Below are 21,281 nucleotides of genomic sequence, written 5' to 3'. Positions count from 1 at the left end.
GCCTTTTCTCTCTCTTGCAGGCATGAACTCTTGTAAACTAGGACCAGTTTTGGGGCCTAATTCACTTCAGAATGTTCCCTGAAATTGACCATGTTATGGATTTCTCCATCTTCAGGTGTGCTATAGAGTTGTAATGCAGCTCTGCGGACTTTGTGGTCATCCTGCTCAGGCAGTGAGAGTCTTGTTTGAAATGAAAAATGCTGGAGTAAAGCCGAATGCGATCACCTATGGTTACTACAACAAGGTAAGAGAGCTCTTGATGAATCTGAGGCAGGTCATTTACTTATCATTGTTGTCATTCTCATTGTCTGTCATCACTTCCTCAGCTGCATTATTGAGACTGGTACTCTTGAATAGCTCTCACGTAGATATTCTTTGTTTATTGGCCGACTACTGATTCGGCTCTGTGCATATTTCCCTTTTTTACATTTTTCTGCATGTATATGTCTGAGAGCTCTCCGAGCTGGTTAACCAGATATGTTGTCAAATTTTAACTTCACTCTCTTCCAATTTATATCATGCCTATGTCTTGGAACAGGCCTATCATTAATATATATTGCTGAAGAGGGGAATTAAAGAGGTGGTGAAGGTGAGGTGACTCCTGTGAGTAACCTCCAAATCAGGTCAACTGTATATCTAATGTTAGGCATTCAGGACTGGTGTTCTGCGTACAGCCTTGAGACCAAGGACAAGGGCTCTGAAAAATCAGTTTTGAAATGTTTGCATTTCATATCTTGAGAGCAGTTTTTCTGTAGAGTGCATGAGATCAAGCTTACTGATTAAACAGTTACTATCAACATGCTTTTGATTTTACAGGCAGTGTTGGAGAGCCATTGGCCTAGCAGTAACCGCAGTGGTATCTTTTTGTGGACAAAGGTACAGAATGTGGTCCGTGGTGTAGCACAATTTAGGCAATGCCTAAAAAAAGCAACAAGGAACTCACAAGTGTCTGTGATATCAGGTAATGTATAAATAATGATTGAAATGGACTCACTTCTGCTGAGCTAGAATAGGACCTGCATTCTGATGATTGCTGCTGGCATGACATTGTATGTGTGAATTTTCTAAATGCTTCCAAGTAAGGAATGTTTTTGTAAAGTGCATAAAACTGCTGCCAAGTCTATGATCAGTGGTTTGGGAGGAGGGGGGGGGCCTCACCTTGAAAACTAAATTATTTTGGTTCATTACTCCAAATCCTAATTATATTTATGTAACTAAGTATCTGCTGTGAGCTGGAAAGGTTTGATTGATTTGAAGTTTGACAAGTTTTCCAATCCACTCTTTACTGACCAGCTCTCGTTCATATCTCTAGCTCCTCGGAATGCCACGGGTGGAAGTGATGGGGACACGGTGAGCCATGGTAGCGTGGATAGTTCTAATGATGCTAACAGTGGGGAGCACACACTCTTCGTCAGAGACTTAGTCAGGCTTGAGTCCATTGATAATCACTCTAGCACAGGTACTAGAGTCTGCTGGATTTCACCCTAACAATCCCATGCACAGCAAACTCCTCTTTCGTCTCCTGTTGATTCTTTTCCCCCTTAAACACTTTCCTCCTCTTTCTGAGATTGTGCAATGTGAATGGCTGAATCAATATACTTGCTGAAAGGAAAAATGCAGTAGTTCCAAGATATTCCTCTTTATTGCACACTGGTACGTCATGCTCAATGTAGAGCAAACTATAGCAGAATGACCAACACTTCACACTTATTCTTTGTAATTGTATTGCTGGTAAAGCAGGCATATTGTCCTTATTTTATTTTGTGACGGGTTTTTTTTTTAGTGAGGTCTCCAAGCCTCTAATCATGAGCATTAGCAATTCTTGCTGGCAATTACTCATGCATGCAGCTGATAAAATCTACTGGACTAAAACAAACTGTGTAAACTCTCAATTATATTTTGCATGTGAGGGTGCAAAAGTTGTTCACACACAACTGTAGATTGTTTTCAAATCTGTCTTTTAATGTTAAATTGAGGGTAATTAAAATTCCAGAATCTGGTAGGTATGCTTGATCACTGAGTGTATAATTTTCAAATGACAGTTTCTAAAATGCTGCCATGGTTTGCAGAACTTCAGAATTAAAAAGGTAAATTATCTGAACTTTGTCACATGTAGAATCATTAGAAGAGTTTCTTGGACTTTTCAAAAGCCAGAGAGAAGCTCTGCACTACATATGGTATTCCCTGTAACAAACAAATTAGAATGAATAACTCACACTCAGAAAATTACCTGAAGTGACAGGTTACCAAAAGAATTCATCTGTCTTTGTTCCCTACTGTAAATCTGATAATACCCCAGACCAACATTCAACTAGACCACCCATTTATTTGTGCATCACAGGACCTATTGTGTATTTGGTTGTCACTTCCTTTTTTAAAAATATCTTGAATCTTCATTTAAAGATAATTAGAGACTGATTCCTGAGCTGCTTGATGTACTTGTCTAGATGATTGAACTTTACTTCTCTCTGCTCTTTGTTACTCTGCTTCTTGCTCTGCGCTCTCTTGGTGCTGCATTTGTCCTTGCTGTCATGGTGTGGGGTGCAGACTTGTATGGTGTGAAGCCTTGGATGCACATATGCGTTAATTCTGCCTTTTGAATGTTACTGCTGCAGGTAAATTTCCCATTTATTGCTAGGATATTTTCACTGACGTGCAAGGAGGGCGTGGGGGGGGAGACACTTTACATCACTGAAGTGGTGATAGGAGAAAATAAAGATCAAAGGATGTCAAACTTTCTTTCTTTTCAAGTTTCTTGTAGACTAGATCCAAAACATGAATTAATTGTTAGTTACTTAGGGTTTTTTAACATTTATTAATGCTATTCTCCATATATGTGCTATGGAGATAACATGATAGGTATAGCCTATCAGGTATTGAAAGCAAGTTTGTTGTTCAAATTTGTAACTTCTAAAGAGCCATGTGAAATGTCTTTGTTTGATTTTTTTTTTTTTTTTTTTTAAGGATAATTTGTATTGCATTTCTGTTCTTGAAACAAGCTTGTGTATCCAAAGACTTCCTAGTAGACAGGTTTAGAAAATAGATCTAAATAATAGGTTATGCTATCGAGTGAGTCCCCTCTGTTCTTTAACACTATTTCTATCAAAAAAGATTTGCTTTGGGTTACTGTAAAGTTGACGAGCTGTCTAGCCTTGATCACCTAATAGTAACAAGGTACATGAGGTGGCATCTTTCTTTATTGGATCAGCTTATGTTGGTGAGAGAGACTGCAAGCTTTTGTGCTACACAGAACTGTTCTTTACATCTGAGAGAGGTGCTATGCATGTCACAGCTAAATACAGGATCAGACAAATAGTTGCGCATAGGAAGTTAGCGTATATATTGTAAGGGATCATTCAAGCTAAAATGACCCATTAGTGCCCCGTAGTCATAGGACAAAAAAGTGAGTTACAGATTGTTGTAATAAGCCATAAATCCAGTATCTTTATTAAGACCATGATTTTTAGTGTCTAGCAAAGTTACGAGTTTAAGCTCCAACATTCATCTTTTGAAAATGTTGTGCAGGTTTCCTTTTGAGGGCAAGGACTGATATGTTAAATATGGAGTCATCGCTTTGTGAAAAATGTGCACCCACAGGCAGAATCACTGACAGCGGAAGGGGAGGTTGGCAATTTAAAAGGACCTGGGACTGAGTGGCTATTGTGACAATGGTGGCAGCTGGAGCCCTGGACTCTTTAAATCACCACCAGAACACCATGCCACATGGTCCAGGTGGTGATGAGGGCTGGCTGTCCCGTGTCCCACTCCTTCCACCTACGTCCTGCCCCTTCCAGGGGGCCTGGAGCCAAGTCCTTACCCAGGGCCCAGGAAAGTCTTTCGCCAACCCTGCCACAGATAATATAGTGTATTTTGAGGGGTTACTTATTTTTCTTTCAGTTCATTTCAGAACTATGTGATTGTCTGGTTTCTGTGATGTTTATTTCTAGTTCATGCAGTGTATAAAATTTGTCAGTTATACCTTGTGAACCTGTCTTTCAAATGAATTACCATAGTGTGCTGGTGGGGATAAACTTAGCAAATGCTATAGTCTCCAAGTCATTGAGCATGTACTGAATTATAGCATATTGTGGCAAATAGACGGTTGCATCTAAAATAGGCCTTTTCATTCCTGTCTTTGTCGTCATTTTCTGCTTTTACCATAACCAATTAAATGCTGTGTGTTTGTGTGCTAGGCATTGGTGATCTTCTGATTCTCACTTTTTTAGCAAAAGCTAGATGTAGCACAATTATGTTGTACTTTAATATCTTTTAAAATAACACGCAAGAGAATTTCTCAGTTTAAAAAAAACCTGTTGGACTACTTGCTTGTATTCTTTTCAACAGGGGTTCAGTCAGATCAAGGCTATGGATCCAAGGATGAACTCCTAAGGGATGACAGAGATAGTCTTCTTGCAACTGAGACACTAACAGAAAAAGATTCTTCTTATAAAACAGAAGACCCAACAGGAGGTCAGTTATTTAGATTTACATTGAAAGATGTTTCTTTTAAATGTGTCCAATCCATTAAAATATTTAGAAGGCTTTTAGTAGATGTAGTTCACAAAATTGCAGTTGCCACATGATTTTCTTTCATTTATTCTTTCTCATAAGTGGTAGAACTAGGGGAACTGGTAGTGCAGTAGCACCTCCTGACTTGAAGCGATTTCCAGTATATACTGGATTTACATTTTGGTTCAATGGCTCATAGCCCCCCACTGTAAAAGTTGTTCGGGCCACTCTGTTCATTCTTGTTTAATTGATTTCTTGGATAGGAAATATAGTACATCTTTATCATATCTGAGTTGCTGGCTTGAGTCCAATCCATGTCAGTAATGACCACAAACAACCATTTGCTAATTAAATGTTCTGTAGGCTATTTGAAATTTGTAGTGGTGGGCTTGAGTCCAGTTCTGATATCATATCTGGCACTCTTATCTATAGCGAAGCAAAGGACCGCATGGTCATGGAAATGATTACTCTGCTTTCACCTGGTATAGTCATAGAATTTAAGGCCAGAATGGTTCTCAATTTATCTAGTCTAACCTCTTGTTTATCACAGCCCACCAATGCCATTCAGTACCTCCACACTAAACCCAGTTACTGGAATGAGACCAAGATATTACAACCCTCAGGAGACTTACACACTGATATACAGGCAGTCCCCGAGTTACGCGGATCCGACTTCTGTCGGATCCGCAGTTACGACCGGGGTTTGCTGCCCATCTCCCTGCCCTGGTCCCGTGGCTTTGCTCCACGTCTCCCTGGTCTGGGGAGACGGGGAGCAAAGCCGCGGAGTATGCGGGCAGCGGACAGCCCAGACGCGCCGCGGCTGTCCCGCTGCCGGCGTGTTCCGCGGCTTTGCTTCCCGTCTCCCTAGTCTGCTGGAGACCAGCAGACCAGGGAGATGGGGAGCAAATCCAGGGAGCACGCGGGCAGCGGACAGCCCGGACGCGCCGCGGCTGTCCCGCTGCCGGCATACTCCGCGGCTTTGCTCCCCATCTCCCTGGTCTGTTGGTCTCCAGCAGACAAGGGAGACGCGGAGGAAAGCCGCGGAGGACCCGGGTGGCGGGACCACGGTGCGTCTCGGTCCTCCGCCCGCGTCTCCCTGGTCTGCTGGGGGGGGGGGGGGGGGCAGCTAGTACGCCTCCCCTCCCCCCCCCCCAGCAGTCCAGGCTTTTCTCCGGACGCCTGTGGTAGAGCAGCTGGGGCGCTGCTGGTTGGTTCCTCAGCGCCGCTCTGGGCGCTACTGGAGCAACCTGGCAGCACCCCAGCTGCTCTGCCCCAGGTGTCCCCAAGTCAGCTGCTGCTGAAACTGACCAGCGCTGACTACAGGAAGCCCGAGGCAGAGTTGCTCTGCCCCGGGCTTCCTGGAATCAGCCGCTGATCAGTTTCAGCAGCAGCTGACTTGGGGATGTCTGGGGTTCTTAAGTTGAATCTGTATATAAGTCGGAACTGATGTCCAGATTCAGCCTGTTGAAACTGATCAGAGGCTGATTCCAGGAAGCCGGGGCAGAGCAACTCTGCCTCGGGCTTCCTGTAGTCAGCCGCTGGTCAGTTTCAGCAGCGGCTGAATCTGGACGCCATTTCCGACTTACATACAGATACAACTTAAGAACAAACCTACAGTCCCTATCTTGTACGTAACCCGGGGACTGCCTGTACCTCCAATATTATTTAAACTTGTACTGCCTTTGCCATGTCATTCTGCTTTGTGAGCAGAGAACCTCAGGGTTATCAATCTGACAGCTCCCATTAGTGCTAAATTCACTTTAAAAATAAATATATTCAAAGCTGCCAGATTTGATAAAATGGAGGTGCGTGGCAGAATGTGTGTGACTTGACCATGGCTCCATTGCTCTTTATAAACCTCCTGACAAATTATTACGTAAGTGCTTATTAATATTGCTGTACATACTTAAATTGGCTTATGTTAGATTGACTTACAGCAGTGGTTCATATTACACTGTCCTCCATCTGTCAGTGGTTTGCATCCTCATCAGGAGTACTTCCACGGACTAAAAGGGGCAGAGGGGAGGGCTGAGAGCCTAAGCTCTCAGCGACTTAATCAGCTCCCCGCTGGGAGCCCAATTGCCTTCCCACCCCGACCCTCGCTCTCCAATGGGAGCCTGGCTGTCCCTCTCCCCTCCAGCTCCCTGCTGGAAGTTTGGGTAGCAGCTGGGCTCCAGTTAGAGGCCCCTTGCGAGTCCTGGGGTGACAGTCCCAGCTGAGAGCCCAGCATTTTTACCAATTTTACAACTCCAGCCTGTGCTTAACCATGCTTAATGGAAGCCTACTATATACATCCAAGGTGACTTGATGTCACACTTGAGTATTGCAGTTGTCTTTCAGTGTCAGTGTGCCTCAGAACAGTGGCTGATGTTATCTGTGCTAAGAACGATACCATAATACATGTGTAGAACTTAATTATCTCTGTTTTTATGGGTCTTTTTCTTAGTTTTCTGTAGATATTTTTCTATAGTTGAAGAACCAACTATTTTTTCCTTGGGTTCTTGCATTCTTGAGTTGTGAAGCAACTACTGCTGTTCACATAGTATAACCAGGTACACAAAATCTGTATATTTTCACTTGGTGCTGCCTGCAATACTTCACCCACAAGGTGCAGCTGGTGAGAGAAAAGCTATTTGTATAGAGGCCAACCCTGCAGGCTGTGGAGTGTGTTGTGTTAATTGCAAGAGATGCTCATCACTTAGAAGGATTGGCATCTGTGGGCACTATACTAAAAAGAGAACAACTGAGATATTTTGTCAAAATAGATCATCCAAAACAATGCAGATAAAGTTATTTGTTTAAACAGCATAATTAAAGATAGGTTTTTCTTACTGTAGAGGTTGGTGGTACTGGTGAAAAACATCAACAGAGTGCAGAATCTCACAGTTCAACAGAGCCACCTGCTTGGGGAAGCAGTATTGTGAAAGTTCCATCCGGCATTTTTGATACCACTGGCAGGAAAAACAGCAGTGGTGAGTAACTGAATTGTTACCAAGAACATGTGTCACTGCCTCTGGTTTCTTGTAGTTTAAGTCGGCTGTTTGGTAAATGGAACCCTGTACTGACAGTATGGTCCCAGAGAAAGGCTGTTGCACTGGGGAGTCAGGGAGCACATCTAGACTATGCGTGGCTTCCGAAAGAAGATATGCAAATTTGTCTTGAATTTGCATATCATCATCCGTTTTTTTCCCCCGGAAGAAGCTTTTCCGATATTTGGCCTGTCTAAATGCGGCCAAATATCGGCGAAAAAACCCTGTAAACCTCCTATTTAGGAGGAATAAGGGGGCTTTCAAAAGAGGGTTTTTTCTGGTATTTGGCCCCGTGTAGATGGGCCAAATATTGGAAAAGCCTCTTCGGGGGGGGGGGGAACCTGAAGATATGCAAATGTGAGCCAAATTTGCATAACGTCTTTCAGAAGCCACACGTAGTCTAGACGTGCCCAGAAGGACTTGAGTTTTAAATCTACCACTGACCTGCTATGTGTGCTTGGGTAGGTCATTTTATCCTTCGGTGCCTCTGTTTTGTGTCTGTAAAATGGCAATATTTGCCTTCCCCTGTAAAGCACTTTGAGATGCATAGACAAAAAACATTGTGTAAAAGGCAAGTATTATTGCTATTGTTAATTTTTTTTATCGCATTTCAACCCAAATCAGATGAGCAACCTCATCTGCCCTTGCTTCCCACCGGCACGCATTTGCATGTGGCTTCAAGCCCAAACTAGCCAAATCTCACGTGTAAGAGGAGGGCTTTCCCATTCACTTCCCCAGATCTCCCACCCTTGGGAGATCCCCAGAAGAGTGTGATGAACCAGAATTGTGTGTCCTGATCCCCAGCTGCATCTTCATTCCTTCTCTTCAGCTATAGGTTCAGCTGTGCTCCCACACATACTAAATCATACATTGGCGCTCCTGCTGTGAGGTCATGGCCAGGCCTGCTTGCCTAACCACTTACCTCCGTGCCACTTGGGGTGCTGCACTGATGGCCGAGTCGCACCTTTACAATGAGTCTCCTGAGGAGACAAGTGGGAAATGGGCTGAGTGGGTTTGAGGTGGTGAGCGGGCCGTTAACCTCTAGAAGTGTGGCTATCCAAATTCATTCAGGCCCCTTAGGTCTGAGCTGCATTCAGATTGGGTACAGGGATAGCTGTCAGTCTGAGGGGGAGCCATGTTAGTCTGTTACTGGAAATACTGAAAAACAACAAATTGTCCTGCAGCACCTGGTGTCATGGTGTCATGAGCTTTAATGGGCCTGAGGATGTGGGTGGTGCCCATGAGGGCTCATGCCACCATCAACATGTTTTGTTAGTCTCTGAGGTGCTGCAGGACTGTTTGTTGTCAGTTAGAAGGTGCATTTTCTTTTTAAACTGACATGAAAAAGTTCCTACCTGTCAGGGGTGGTTAAACACTGGAATAAATTGCCTGGGGAGGTTGTGGAATCTCCATCCCTGGAGATATTTAAGAGCAGGTTGCACAGACATCTATCAGGGATGGTCTAGATGGTGCTTGGCCCTGCCTTGAGGGGAGGGGACTGGACTCAATGGCCTCACAAAGTCCCTTACAGTTCTAGTGTTCTATGATTCTGTGGTGTTTTGTCCTGACAAGTGACAGTACCAATTACTAGAAGACACCATTTTAATTTAATACTACTTGTTTGCAGACCTGTCGCACATGGGTCTTAAGGTGAAGACCCATGGAATTGACTTTATATATCCTGTGATAGGAATACAGCTTACTATCTACTGCCCAGGCTTGGTGGCAGGAGCAACTGGAAGACTCAGAGTGATAGGTCAGCGAGTATTAGTATGGCAAGATTGAGTGACTCAGGCGATGGTAAAGCACCTCACAGATTTACTGTAGATGATAGCAAAGGGAACTGGCAGCTGTTAAATCAGAATCAGTGTGACACTGAGACACATTCAAGCCTAAACACATTTAAATCATCTGTTGGGGTCCCAATGAAGTAAAATCACTATACGCGCTAAACAGTTGTTACTATAATTAAGTTTCATTAAGCTTACTTTAATTGTCAGGGTAATCCTGACTGAAGTGGAATGTATTGTATATTCAGAGGTGTAACAGATGTCTTTGGGCATAACCTTTCATGGGCTGGAATCGACTTCATCAGATGCAAGAGATGGAAACTTCACTTTGGCAGGTTAATATACACATGTGAAGATGGGTGTGTTATATTGCGGAGGTTCAGTGCAAAGGAGGTCAATTCAGTCAGGATGGATGTGACCCATTCCTTGTAGTTGATGAGAATACCAAAAGAAGAAAAATTACTTTTTGTAGTGAGCTAGCCACTCCCAGTCTCTATTCAGACCCAGTTTGATAGCGTCAAGTTTGCATATGAATTCTAGCTTTGCGGTTTCATGCTGAAGTAGGTTTGTGACGTTTATTTTGCTGAAATGGCAACTTTTCAAGTCTGTTAGTGAATGTTCAGGGAGATTTGAAGTGCTCTCCTGCTGGTTTTGAATGTTACCATTTTTTATGTCTGGGTTGTGTCCATTTATTCTTTTGCATGGAGACAGTCCAGTCTGTCCAATGTACATGGCAGAGGGGCATTATTGTCACATGATGGAATAGACCACATTAGTAGATGTGCAGGTGAATGAGCCCCTGATGGTGTGGCTGATGTAGTTTGGTCCTAGGATGGTATCATGAGTAGATATGCACAGGGGAGCCAACAGCCACACCGGACCCTTAGGCAAGGTGCGGGGGGGGAGGTGGCAGGGTGGCTCCATGCTCCCAGAAGGGGCGAAGCTGTAGGCCAAAGGGATGGGGGTGGAGAAGACAGCCCTTAGCACTGGGGCTTCGGACACCACCACTGCCACAGTGATAGCTGGGAGTCCTGAGCCCTTTTAGAATCACCAGGCCCTGCAGCAACTGCCCCTTCCCTCTCCCTCCCCTGTGCCCAGTCAGCAGGCTGAGATATGCAGACAGAGCTGGCAATGGGGTTTGTTGCGGAGTTTGATTCCTGGGTTACTGTTTCTGTTTTGTGGTGTGGAGTTGCAAGAGAGTTTTTGCTTCAGGTTGGGGAGGCAATCTGTAAGCAAGGACTAGCTGGTCTCTAGGCCCAACAAGGAAAATAACAGAATGCCATCACCTACAGCCCACCAGCTAAAGCCCCTCCATCATCAGGGACCTATAACCTGTCCTGGAAGACTATCCCTCACTCTCAGTCTTTAAGATATGACTCCTTGTTGTTTTGCTGAAACAGACTAATAGAGCTACTTCTATGAAACTATTCAGAGATGAAACTATTCTGAGTACAAAGGCAACTTCAGGCATAAGCTAAGAAGAAGGCTATTGTGGAGTAGCACTAGGATTACCACAGTTTGTTCTGGACAGACCAATCCTGAAGTACTTTTCTTCGCCTATGTTTGTCCTCGTTCCAAAAACATGTATCTGTGCTCTTGACTCGTTAAGTAAACCTCGTTAGGAGTAAACCTCGTTAGGTGCATCTACACTGCACCATAACTCGAAATAAGATACGCAATTTGAGCTACGCAAATTGCATATCTTGTTTTGATGCTATTTCGAAATAGCTTGTCAATTTTTTTAAAAAAAGCGCTATTCCAAAATGTCCCTTGCTCCTTGTAGAATGAGGTTTACAGGGATGTCGAACTAACAAGTCCGAAATAATGAGCTTGCTGTGAAGGTGCAGGATAGCTATTTCAGGACATTGCATTTGCAGTATAGACATACCCTTTGGGACTTAAATAAAAGTGTTTGGAGTATTTGTCTGAAAGCTTCAGCATTGGCTTAGAAGCAGTGCCACAACCAATGCAAAAAAATCTCTAAACAGACCAGCAATAGAGCCCACCCTTTTTTAGGAAAAAAGGTCATTCAAAGGGAACCAGGCGAGCTGTTGAGCTTGGTGGAAGGAGGAAGTGACAAATTTCCATATTTGCCTGAGTGCTGCAGCCTACCCATGCAAGCTAAATAGTATGTGTCAGTAACTTAAACACTAACTTTAGCATTAATCTTGTCACGTATAATTTGCGACTCAGTGGTACCTTTTGTAAAATTGTTTTAAAGTATATTTACCACTTACTTATTAGGAAACTTGTAAAGCTTGTAAATAACCCAGACTATATGACCTTTATTTAAATTGTTCCCTTAGCAATATGTGTTGGCGGGGAGAACAAGGTATTGCATTAATGCCTTGTGCTTTCTTTTTCAGGAGCTTCATGTAGCCCACTCTTTATAGCTCAGGAATCAGTTGAAGATTCAGTCTTTAATGATGCTTCTCCTAAGAAAACAGGTGAAAAAGGGCAGAAGAGGCAAAAGCTCTTTTCAGAAAGAAGTTGCAGTTTTAGCACTGAAAGCAGAGCAGGTATGCTGCTGAAGAAAGGCAGTTTGGACTTCAGCGCTAGTGAAATAGCAATAATGATGGGAGCAGATGCTAAGATCCTCACAGCAGCTTTATCCGGGGCCAAAACATCTCCTCCTCACACTACTAAATCCAGTAACTTTGACAGTATGGGTGACCAGCAGGTCTCTAGACTGAGCGGCACCCAGACTCAGGTGAGTGAAGGTGCTTGGGAACCAGAGCATAAGTCTTCATCAGTGCTGAAGGAGCCTGAGGGAAGGCAAGATCATCTTGAGAATGGAGGTGAGGACAGTGCAGCCAAAGCAGAGAACATTCACACCAAACTTCTGGATGGTTATGAGCCCCAAACCAAGAATACAGAAACCAGAGATGCAGTGAATAAAAGAAATAGCTTCTATGGAGTGATTAAGCTTGTTGAAAGGGAAGATGTCGAAATGGGCTTGGACCCTTTATCTTTGCTGGCTACTGAGAGTAAAGAACCAAACCCCTCAGAACCTGAAGAAAAGATTGTGTCACCAGTTGTAGCACGTAATCTGGCAGATGAAATAGAAAGCTATATGAATCTAAAGAGTCCCTTGGGTAGCAAGTCTTCCAGTATGGAGCTCCACAAGCAAGAGAACAGAGAGACAGCAGCCTTTAGTACGCTTGGTTGCTCCCAAGAGAGGAGATCAAGCTTACCTTCAGATTCTGTCCCACCATCCCCAGAGAAGAGTGAAAATCAGAAGAGTCCATTAGTTTCCACATCTAAAACCTTTACGGTGCGACCGAAACAACAATCCCATTCACGAGTTCGTCCATCATTAACAGCATTAGGTCGTTCTTCTTCACAGCATGGCTCATTGGGATCTGTGGTAACAACTTTATCCAATCTGAAGCTAGACAATATCCTGTCTGGCCCAAAAATAGATGTTCTGAAGTCTGGAATGAAACAAGCAGCTAATGTAGCCAGTAAGATGTGGGGTGCTGTAACTTCACAATATAACTACTCAGATGATGAGGTAAGTGGATTGTGGTTTGATATTTTCCTGCGGGGAAGGAGGAATTGCTATTCAAGATATTTGACTATGCTTTATGTGCTTTGTTATTTTTGTTAAGTCAAGCATGTTTGGATTTAAAGATAAAACTATGGTGTCCTCAATAATTGTTTAATTTAAGAAACTCTGAACAAAAATCACTTTGAAGTGGCCATGATTTATCAAAACACTGCATGAAGTCAGATCAAGATTTGTTACGTTATTATGTGACACTGATTTTTTTTAAAGTGCTTTTATAGTGAAGATACATTGAATTGCAGAGTGGTGGCAGATTGGGGATTTAAAATCAGAAAGTTGGTAGGGGAAATTGAGGCAGTATGTGTAAACAGCATCCTTCAGGAATTTGGAGACACAAAAATTTGAGAGTGGGGTCTCGGGTGAGGATAATACTGATTCAAGGGAAGGCACTGGGACACTATCCAAAGGGGAGGAATGAATTTTTAATCTATTTTCTTTCCTCCTCCTCTTCAGCCCTGTTCCAGTGCATGTCATGTTCCTAATACCTGAAAATGTATTTGTATTTTCCCTCTTGAAAAGACTTTTCTTGATACTATTTACCTCTTGAGCAGCTAAAGATATAAACTTAGCTCTTTCTCCTAAGTTTTCTCTCTAAATTCCTGGAGCCTTGGTATTTACTCATGCTGCCTTGGCTCTCTCCCGGTTTTTTGTTTTTAATCCCTGCCAACCTGGCTTCTGTTCTTTCCATTCCACTTGAAACTGCCCTACTGAGGTCATTAATAATAGTCTTTTAATACAATCTAAAATGCACTGCTTTTTCCTTAGTTGTCTTGATCTGTTTGCTGCCTAAGATATTTACCACTTACTCCTTTCCTTCCTGGCTACCTTTCTACCTTCCTGGCTATCTTTCTACCTTGCTGATTTTCCTTTGGTATTTTCTTTAATAATACTTCTTCATTTTATCTCTGCTCCTATTTTGGCATCCTTTAGGTGTTCTGTTGTCAGTCCCTTTCTCTTTGTATTTCAGCAACCTCTCCTGTGCTGAGAATTCTACATCTTTTCCCACTATCAAGTCTTTCATCCTATTAAGCTGTCTTTGTCCTGTCTTTCTCCACGGGGGTGTCCCATACAAACTCAGGCTATCCAAAACTGAACTTCTTATCCTTTCTTTCTCATCCCTGTTCTTTGCTACCTTTCTCTGTGTTTAATAATTCCACCTCCTCCTTTTTTTCCCAGGATCAACTTCTAGGTCATCTTTCTGACTCTCCTCTATATCCAGTGTTCAAAACGGTAACTTCTACTTTTTATTTTTTCTGCCTTTCTCCTCTGTCCCCCTCCAGTCTATTCAAAATGCATGTGCTAAAATAATATTTTTCTCGAGCCACTCTAAAAATTTCCACTCCATTCTTTAGATCCCTTTTTATTTCTTTATCTGAAACTCAGTTAGTCCTCGCTTCCAAGCCCTTACTGTCACTGTCTTTACTTCAACTATCCTTCCTTTCTTTTTGTTCAGCTTTTGCCCTTAGTAATCCCCATTTGTTGTCCCTGCACCTGGGACTTTGCACCTATTTTTCTCACTGATCTCTATCCCTGATAACAATAATTGTTCTGTTGTGCCAAGAATATTCTCCTTCAGATTCTTGCTTAAAACTCTCTTCTGTCAACTATTCTTACCACCAGTTATTTGCAGTGTCCTTCTGTCCATGAGCTCTTGACCAGTGTATTTTCTTGCCTATATGATTTGCTTCACCTGGAATCTATGGTCAGGTGATGAGACTTAATCTGTTTGCAAACAGTTTAAACCTAAAACACATCATTAATTACTTTTAATTAAGGATATTAAATTGAGGTTAATTAGCTAATCGAGTAGTCGGTGGAATTTCCATTGACTACTCGATTAGTCGATAAGGTGGGGGGATGGGCACTCACTATCCCTGCTGCAGCTCTGCAGTTTAAATGTAGTAGGAGCCAGATGCAGAGGCAGGGCAGGGCTCTTAATACATTCAAAATGCAGAGCTTCAGTGAGATGAGACACACAAGCAGCCAAAGGGGGGAAGCAAGTAGTCGACTAACTCCCTTACATCCCTATTTTTAATAATGACTGAATGATGTATGGTGGTCTGAAAATACTGAGAAAAAATTTTCTTTCTTTTTTATATAAAGGAAGAAACCCATCAACCAGACTTCACCTTTCCTGCTGGTTTTGAAGATCATATTATAGGAGACAATCTGTCACCAAAACCAGGAATCCCTGGGTTGATAACCAGTGAACTCACACAAAGTACAACCAGTCTTGGCAGCAGCAACAGCAGCAGCGGAGATGTAGGGAAACAGCACTACACAGCAGGTTTAAATTTTTCCTTCCTAATTGACTATTTTTGGAATATAATGTAAAGCTTCCGTTCATCAGTACAGGCGTGAAATAGCTCAATGCAAGGGGCTGGTAGCACTATCTAACAAATTAATGCAGGACTATGTAGCACTTTAAAGACTAACAAGATGGTTTATTAGATGATGAGCTTTCGTGGGCCAGACCCACTTTCGTGGGTCTGGCCCACAAAAGCTCATCATCTAATAAACCATCTTGTTAGTCTTTAAAGTGCTACATAGTCCTGTATTTTGTTTCAGCTACACCAGACTAACATGGCTACATTTCTAACAAATTAATGTAGCTGTAAATGTGAGTTGATATACTTTGGAAGAGACAAATAGGTAAATACAAGATGGCGAATGCCTCTCTTGGTTACGTAGATCCAGAATATGTTCATAGTGTTTTGTATAAGGTAGTCAGCTATAACAGGATTTTCTGAATCTGGAGAGTCAGGAAGATGTCACATCTTTTCTTCTGTCTAATTCTTATAACTATACCTGCTTATTCATGTAATATCCATTTATAGAAAGCTGTTATCTTCAGAATAACAATATTAAAAAATGAGTAGTCAGATTTTCCAAAGAGCTCTCACTTATCCATCTAAATAGTGTGCCCAGATCTTCAAAGTGCTCAGCACCCATTTTGAATAATAGGAGCTGCTGGGTGCTGAGGAGTTGTGATGATCTGACAGGAAGTGGTAACATTTGTGGTGTCTTAGTGGTCAGTCCTAGAGACTGCACCGTAAATTAGCTCTGTACTGGAACGTCTGCTAAAAATGTTAAAACTGAGTGACAGCCTTACTTTTCCTCGAGGAATCTACTATATATTTGAGAGAGCTTGTCTGTGAGCAGGCGAGTCTGTCTGTCTATCCATTTGTTCAAGAATTCCTCCTAAATGGTAAGAGCTAGAACCACCGAATTTGTTAAGCAGCTTCCTCTTATCATAACTTTATGGAAGCCTGCCTTGGACTAATTTCTAGGCTTCACTGTAGCATAGGCGCAGTATTTTTAAATAAGCTATTTTGATGCATTTCTTCCAGAATAGCTTATTCCAAAATAATGGTGCAGTGTAGAAGTAGCCCAAGTGTCCTTTAGGGAGGGTAGGGGAATCTGTGGCTTCTCCCCTTCCCCAATTCATATGGGAACACTGCTGGCTTTTGCCCTCTGTCAGAGAGCGAGGGGAAAGCACACAGTTTGCTAGAATCTTCAGTTTGGCTGGGAAGTGTAGGGGGCAGATGAACTTGGACCCATCCCAACAGGGGGCTGTTCCCTCTGGAGCTGCAGTAGCCATGGAGAGGTGTTTCTTACCTGGCCACACTCTGTCCTCTCTCTCCAGAGCAATGATTTAAATGAAGAAAAACACAAATTAATTGATTTAAGGACCCGAGCAATGCCAGGTACATCTTCTAGTATTATATAAGGGAGTGGAGTAAGATTTGGAGAATGTATGTGCCTGGGGGGAGATGAGTTGCGGATTAAGGATTGCTGCCTGCTCATGAGCTTCCCTTGGTCATAGACTCCTAGGGCTGGAAGAGACCTCAGGAGGTCATCGAGTCCAACTGCCTGCCCAAAGCAGAATCAACCCCAACTAAATCAACCCAGCCAGGGCTTTGTCAAGCTGGGACTTAAAAACCTCTAGGGATGGAGACTCCACCACCTCCCTAGGTAACCCATTCCAGTGCTTCGCCACCCTCCAAGTGAAATAGTTGTTCACAGAGCCAGTTTCCTTGTCATAGAAGGCAATCAGGTTGTTCAGCCATAACTTGCTCTTGGTGAATCCATGTTAACTATTCCTGATCACATTCCTCTCTTCCAAGTATTCTTTGAGGATCCCCTCCATGATTTTTTCCAGGGACTGAGGTGAGGCTGATGGCTCTGTAGTTCCCTTGATTGCCCTTCTTCCCTTTTTTAAAGCTGGGTACTACATTTGCCTTTTTCCAATTGCCCGGGACCTCCCCCAATTGCCATGCATTTTCAAGTTTTGGTAAGAAAAGGCTCATTCAAAACTGTTCATTGTGAGTTGCAGAAATTGAACAGGGCTTTAAATAAATGGGGCTAATGGGATTTTCCTCTCTGGTTGGTGTTTCCCCTAGGTTGGTGTTTCTTCTCATTTATTTCATTTCCTTGTTTTTTGTGTATCAATACTCAGGTGATGTGTCCATTGTACAATAACAAATGTAAGGGCAATATACTTATTAAAGGTATAGAAAAATACTGGGAAACGTTGATGACAAAGATCTCTATTGTATTATTTACACAACATAAGTTACATACAGAGCCTTAGAATTAATTCTTCCATCATTTTGGCAGTGTCACTTTTTTCTGTGTTCTTCTTTGAAGAAAAAAAAATATATTTACTTTGGCTAAAGACTCTGATTACTTCTATGCAGGTGAGGTTTTGTTCCCAAGAAGTTTGAAAGGTCTGGACTCTGAGAAGTCAGAACCTGGTTCCTCCCACAATACAAGTTTGTCAAGCATCTTCCAGAACTGTGCAATGGAGGTAAAATAATGCCTACGTTTTTATTTATTTAGCACTTAATGCATAATGCTTTTCGTAGTTCTCAAAGCACTTGACAAAATGGATGAATGTTAATGTCCTCATTTTATAAGTGGAAAATGATGCACAAAAAGGCTAACAGGTGGCTTTTAGCATAAAAGTGAAGTGGCAGGGGCTGAGAATAGAACCCAGATCTCCAGATTGTGATTCTGATGTCATATCTGCTAGGCCACTTTGTGCATGACATCTATAAAACTGTGTAATCTTCATTCTCTGTTGTAGGTCTTGATGTCAAGCTGCTCTCAGTGCAGAGTTTGTGGAGCACTGGTTTATGATGAAGAAATTATGGCTGGGTGGGCTGCAGATGATTCTAATTTGAATACCACCTGTCCATTTTGTAAAAATACCTTCTTACCTCTTCTTAATGTAGAGTTTAAAGACTTGCGTGGCTCTGCAAGGTTAGTGGTTTTGCAAAAAGCTTTACCTTTCTAATTTAACAGTATGCACATTTTGAAGTTTTGTTCTAAAATTATGTATATTCAGAGATTAAGACTCTAGGGGAGGGAACAAAACAAAGACACTTATTACCATATACAGCTGGGGCACATCACTAGTAGTTCCCCTGCTTGCACAGTCATAAGTGAGATTAAAGCATACTAAAAATATTGTAAACCATTAAAGATTATTGTAACAGCAGCTAAAAAGCATTGAATTCTCAGATTAGTCATTTACACTTGCCAAACGTCTCATTTTCTTGAGTGTGTTCCCCATAAATGTTACATTTGAAATGCAGAATGTGTGTGTTTTTTAAATCAAGACTAATGTCTGTGCAGCTTTTTAAACTGGCTTTTCAAATAAGTTTTATAAATACGTTGTATAATACTACTATAACAAAGGTCACATTATTGCAGGATATATATTTTAAGTTGGTACAGAACTTGGACAATCCAGACAGCCTTTTTATCTACAGCCTTTCCAACAACTTCACATTCTGCCACATTAAACTGATGAAAACGTATGACACACATCTCACAATCTGATCACAATTTTAAAATGATCTCAAACAGCACATAGTGTTAGTGCTATGAACTACCCATTCCTTACTTCTTACGTAAGTTTGGAAGAGCCAAAGTATCTATAAAGCTTATACATAAAAGATCTTTGTTTGCTTATCTCTGCAAAAGACAGAATAGGGTTGTGGGTGGACTAACTTCATATGTTTGGTGTTTTCTCTATATATTTGAAGTAATGAGAAATGTTAGTTGTGTTCAGTATCTCAATATAAGTCTTACTGTTGGGGTTTTGGAGGGTTTTTATGTACACTGCTTTTTTGGTATTTTTATAATTGTACATATTTGAAAATATCAACTTTTTAAAACATGCACATAAATGTATGTGAATAATGCCCTTTTTTCTCCCACCCTTTCTTTTGGTCATGTTTAGCTTTTTCCTGAAACAAAGTACCTCTGGAGATAGTTTACATAGTGGAAACATTCCATTAACCACCGATCCTCTGGAGCAGAAACCTGCATCTGGTCCTGCTGTTGCTAATTTGATCAGTTTTTCAGATCACTCAAAGCCCAACCAGACCATAACTGAAGAAACCAGCTCTGCATCTGAGCAAAGGTAGAGGGGAAAAAGAGGCAAATGGTTCTTAGTTTCTAAACAAAATTTTTATAATGATGCAATTACAAATTATTAGCACTTTGAATATTATGTCTGTTAGAGTGAAAATTTGGCATATTTTTGTCCCACTGTTCATTACATAACATAAGAACAGCCGTACTGGGTCAGACCAAAGGTCCATCTAGCCCAGTATCCTGTCTACCGACAGTGGCCAGCACCACGTGCCCCAGAGAGGGTGGACCGAAGACAATGATCAAGCGATTTGTCTCCTGCCATCCCTCTCCAGCCTCTGACAGACAGAGGCCAAGGACACCATTTTATCCCCTGGCTAATAGCCTTTTATGGACCTAACCTCCATGAAATTATCTAGCTTCTCTTTAAACTCTATTATAGTCCTAGCCTTCACAGCCTCCTCTGGCAAGGAGTTCCACAGGTTGACTACACGCTGTGTGAAGAAGAACTTTCTTTTATGAGTTTTAAACCTGCTCCCCATTAATTTCATTTGGTGTCCTCTAGTTCTCTATTTAGGGAACTAATAATAAATAACTTTTCTTTATCAGCCCTCTCCATACCACTCATGATTTTATATATCTCTATCATATCCCCCCTCAGTCTCCTCTTTTCTAAACTGAAAAGTCCCAGTCGCTTTAACCTCTCCTCATATGGGACCCGTTCCAAACCCCTAATCATTTTAGTTGCCCTTTTCTGAACCCTTTCCAAGGCCAAAATATCTTTTTTGAGGTGAGGAGACCACATCTGTACACAGTATTCAAGATGTGGGCGTAGCATAGTTTTATACAGGGGCAGTAAGATATTCTGGGTCTTATTTTCTATCCCATTCCTAATAATTCCTAGCATCATATTTGCCTTTTTGACCACCACTGCACACTGCGTGGAAGTTTTCAGAGAACTGTCCACGATAACTCCAAGATCTCTTTCCTGATTTGTTGTAGCCAAATTAGCACCCATCATACTGAACGTATAGTTGGGGTTATATTTCCCGATGTGCATTACTTTACACTTATCCATATTAAATTTCATTTGCCATTTTGTTGCCCAATCACTCAGTTTGGTGAGATCTTCCTGGAGTCCCTCACAGTCTGCTTCTGTCTTGACTATCCTAAACTGTTTTGTATCATCCGCAAACTTTACTACCTCACTGCTTACCCCTTTCTCCAGATCATTTATGAATAAGTTGAAAAGGATTGGTCCCAGGACTGACCCTTGGGGGACACCACTAGTTACCCCTCTCCAATCTGAAAATTTACCATTTATTCCTACCCTTTGTTTCCTGTCTTTTAACCAGTTCTCAATCCAAGAAAGGACCTTCCCTCTTATCTCATGGCCATGTAATTTACACAAGAGCCTTTGGTGAGGGACCTTGTCAAAGGCTTTCTGAAAATCTAAGTATACTATATCTACTGGATCCCCCTTGTCCGCATTAAAATGGTAGTGTGCCAAATATGATCTAGAAAAGTAATTCTTACTACAGATTTAACCACTCTAGTCTGGCACCCTTGGAACCTCACCAATGCCGAACCAGAAAAATTTGCTTGAATCATGGGAGGCCAATATCGTCTAGAAGTAATACCACCTCTTGCACTGCTTACTGGGCTCTTAGAAGTCATTTAGGCTATGTCTAGACTGCAAGCCTCTTTCGAAAGGAGTCTAGACTGCACGCGGAACTTTCGAAAGAGCAAGCCGCTTTTTCGAAAGAAAGCACCCAGTGAGTCTGGATGCTCTCTTTCGAAGAAGCCCTATTTACATTCAAGAACGCCTTCTTTCGAAAGAAGCACTTTCGAAAGAAGGCGTTCTTCCTCGTGAAATGAGGTTTACTGCCGTTGAAAGAAAAGCCGCGTTCTTTCGATTTAATTTCGAAAGAACGTGGCTGCAGTCTAGACGCAGGTGAAGTTTTTTCGAAAAAAGGCTACTTTTCCCGAAAAAACCCCTGA

General features: G+C 42.1%; 1 protein-coding gene across 5 annotated transcripts in view; it reads left to right on the top strand.

Annotated features, from left to right (window-relative positions):
- DENND4C (DENN domain containing 4C) overlaps window positions 1–21,281 on the top strand; it is a 97,517-nt gene that overhangs the window by 52,770 nt on the left and 23,466 nt on the right. For 2 of the 5 annotated variants that reach the window (XM_075931495.2, XM_075931499.2), the window contains 11 exons: window positions 116–244; window positions 817–961; window positions 1,313–1,459; window positions 4,345–4,470; window positions 7,347–7,481; window positions 11,695–12,842; window positions 14,073–14,126; window positions 15,000–15,183; window positions 17,597–17,706; window positions 17,986–18,161; window positions 19,147–19,329. In XM_075931495.2, the coding sequence (XP_075787610.2) occupies window positions 116–244; window positions 817–961; window positions 1,313–1,459; window positions 4,345–4,470; window positions 7,347–7,481; window positions 11,695–12,842; window positions 14,073–14,126; window positions 15,000–15,183; window positions 17,597–17,706; window positions 17,986–18,161; window positions 19,147–19,329 (2,537 nt within the window). The remainder of the gene's footprint in view (window positions 1–115; window positions 245–816; window positions 962–1,312; window positions 1,460–4,344; window positions 4,471–7,346; window positions 7,482–11,694; window positions 12,843–14,072; window positions 14,127–14,999; window positions 15,184–17,596; window positions 17,707–17,985; window positions 18,162–19,146; window positions 19,330–21,281) is intronic. The other 3 variants (XM_075931498.2, XM_075931497.2, XM_075931500.2) reach the window with 3 other exon arrangements.

Source organism: Pelodiscus sinensis, chromosome 6 (assembly GCF_052426305.1).
Source record: "Pelodiscus sinensis isolate ZL-2025 chromosome 6, ASM5242630v1, whole genome shotgun sequence".
NCBI classification, from domain to species: domain Eukaryota; kingdom Metazoa; phylum Chordata; order Testudines; family Trionychidae; genus Pelodiscus; species Pelodiscus sinensis.
The sequence above is the reverse complement of the archived record's forward strand: the minus strand, read 5'-3'. Positions and strand labels throughout refer to the sequence as shown.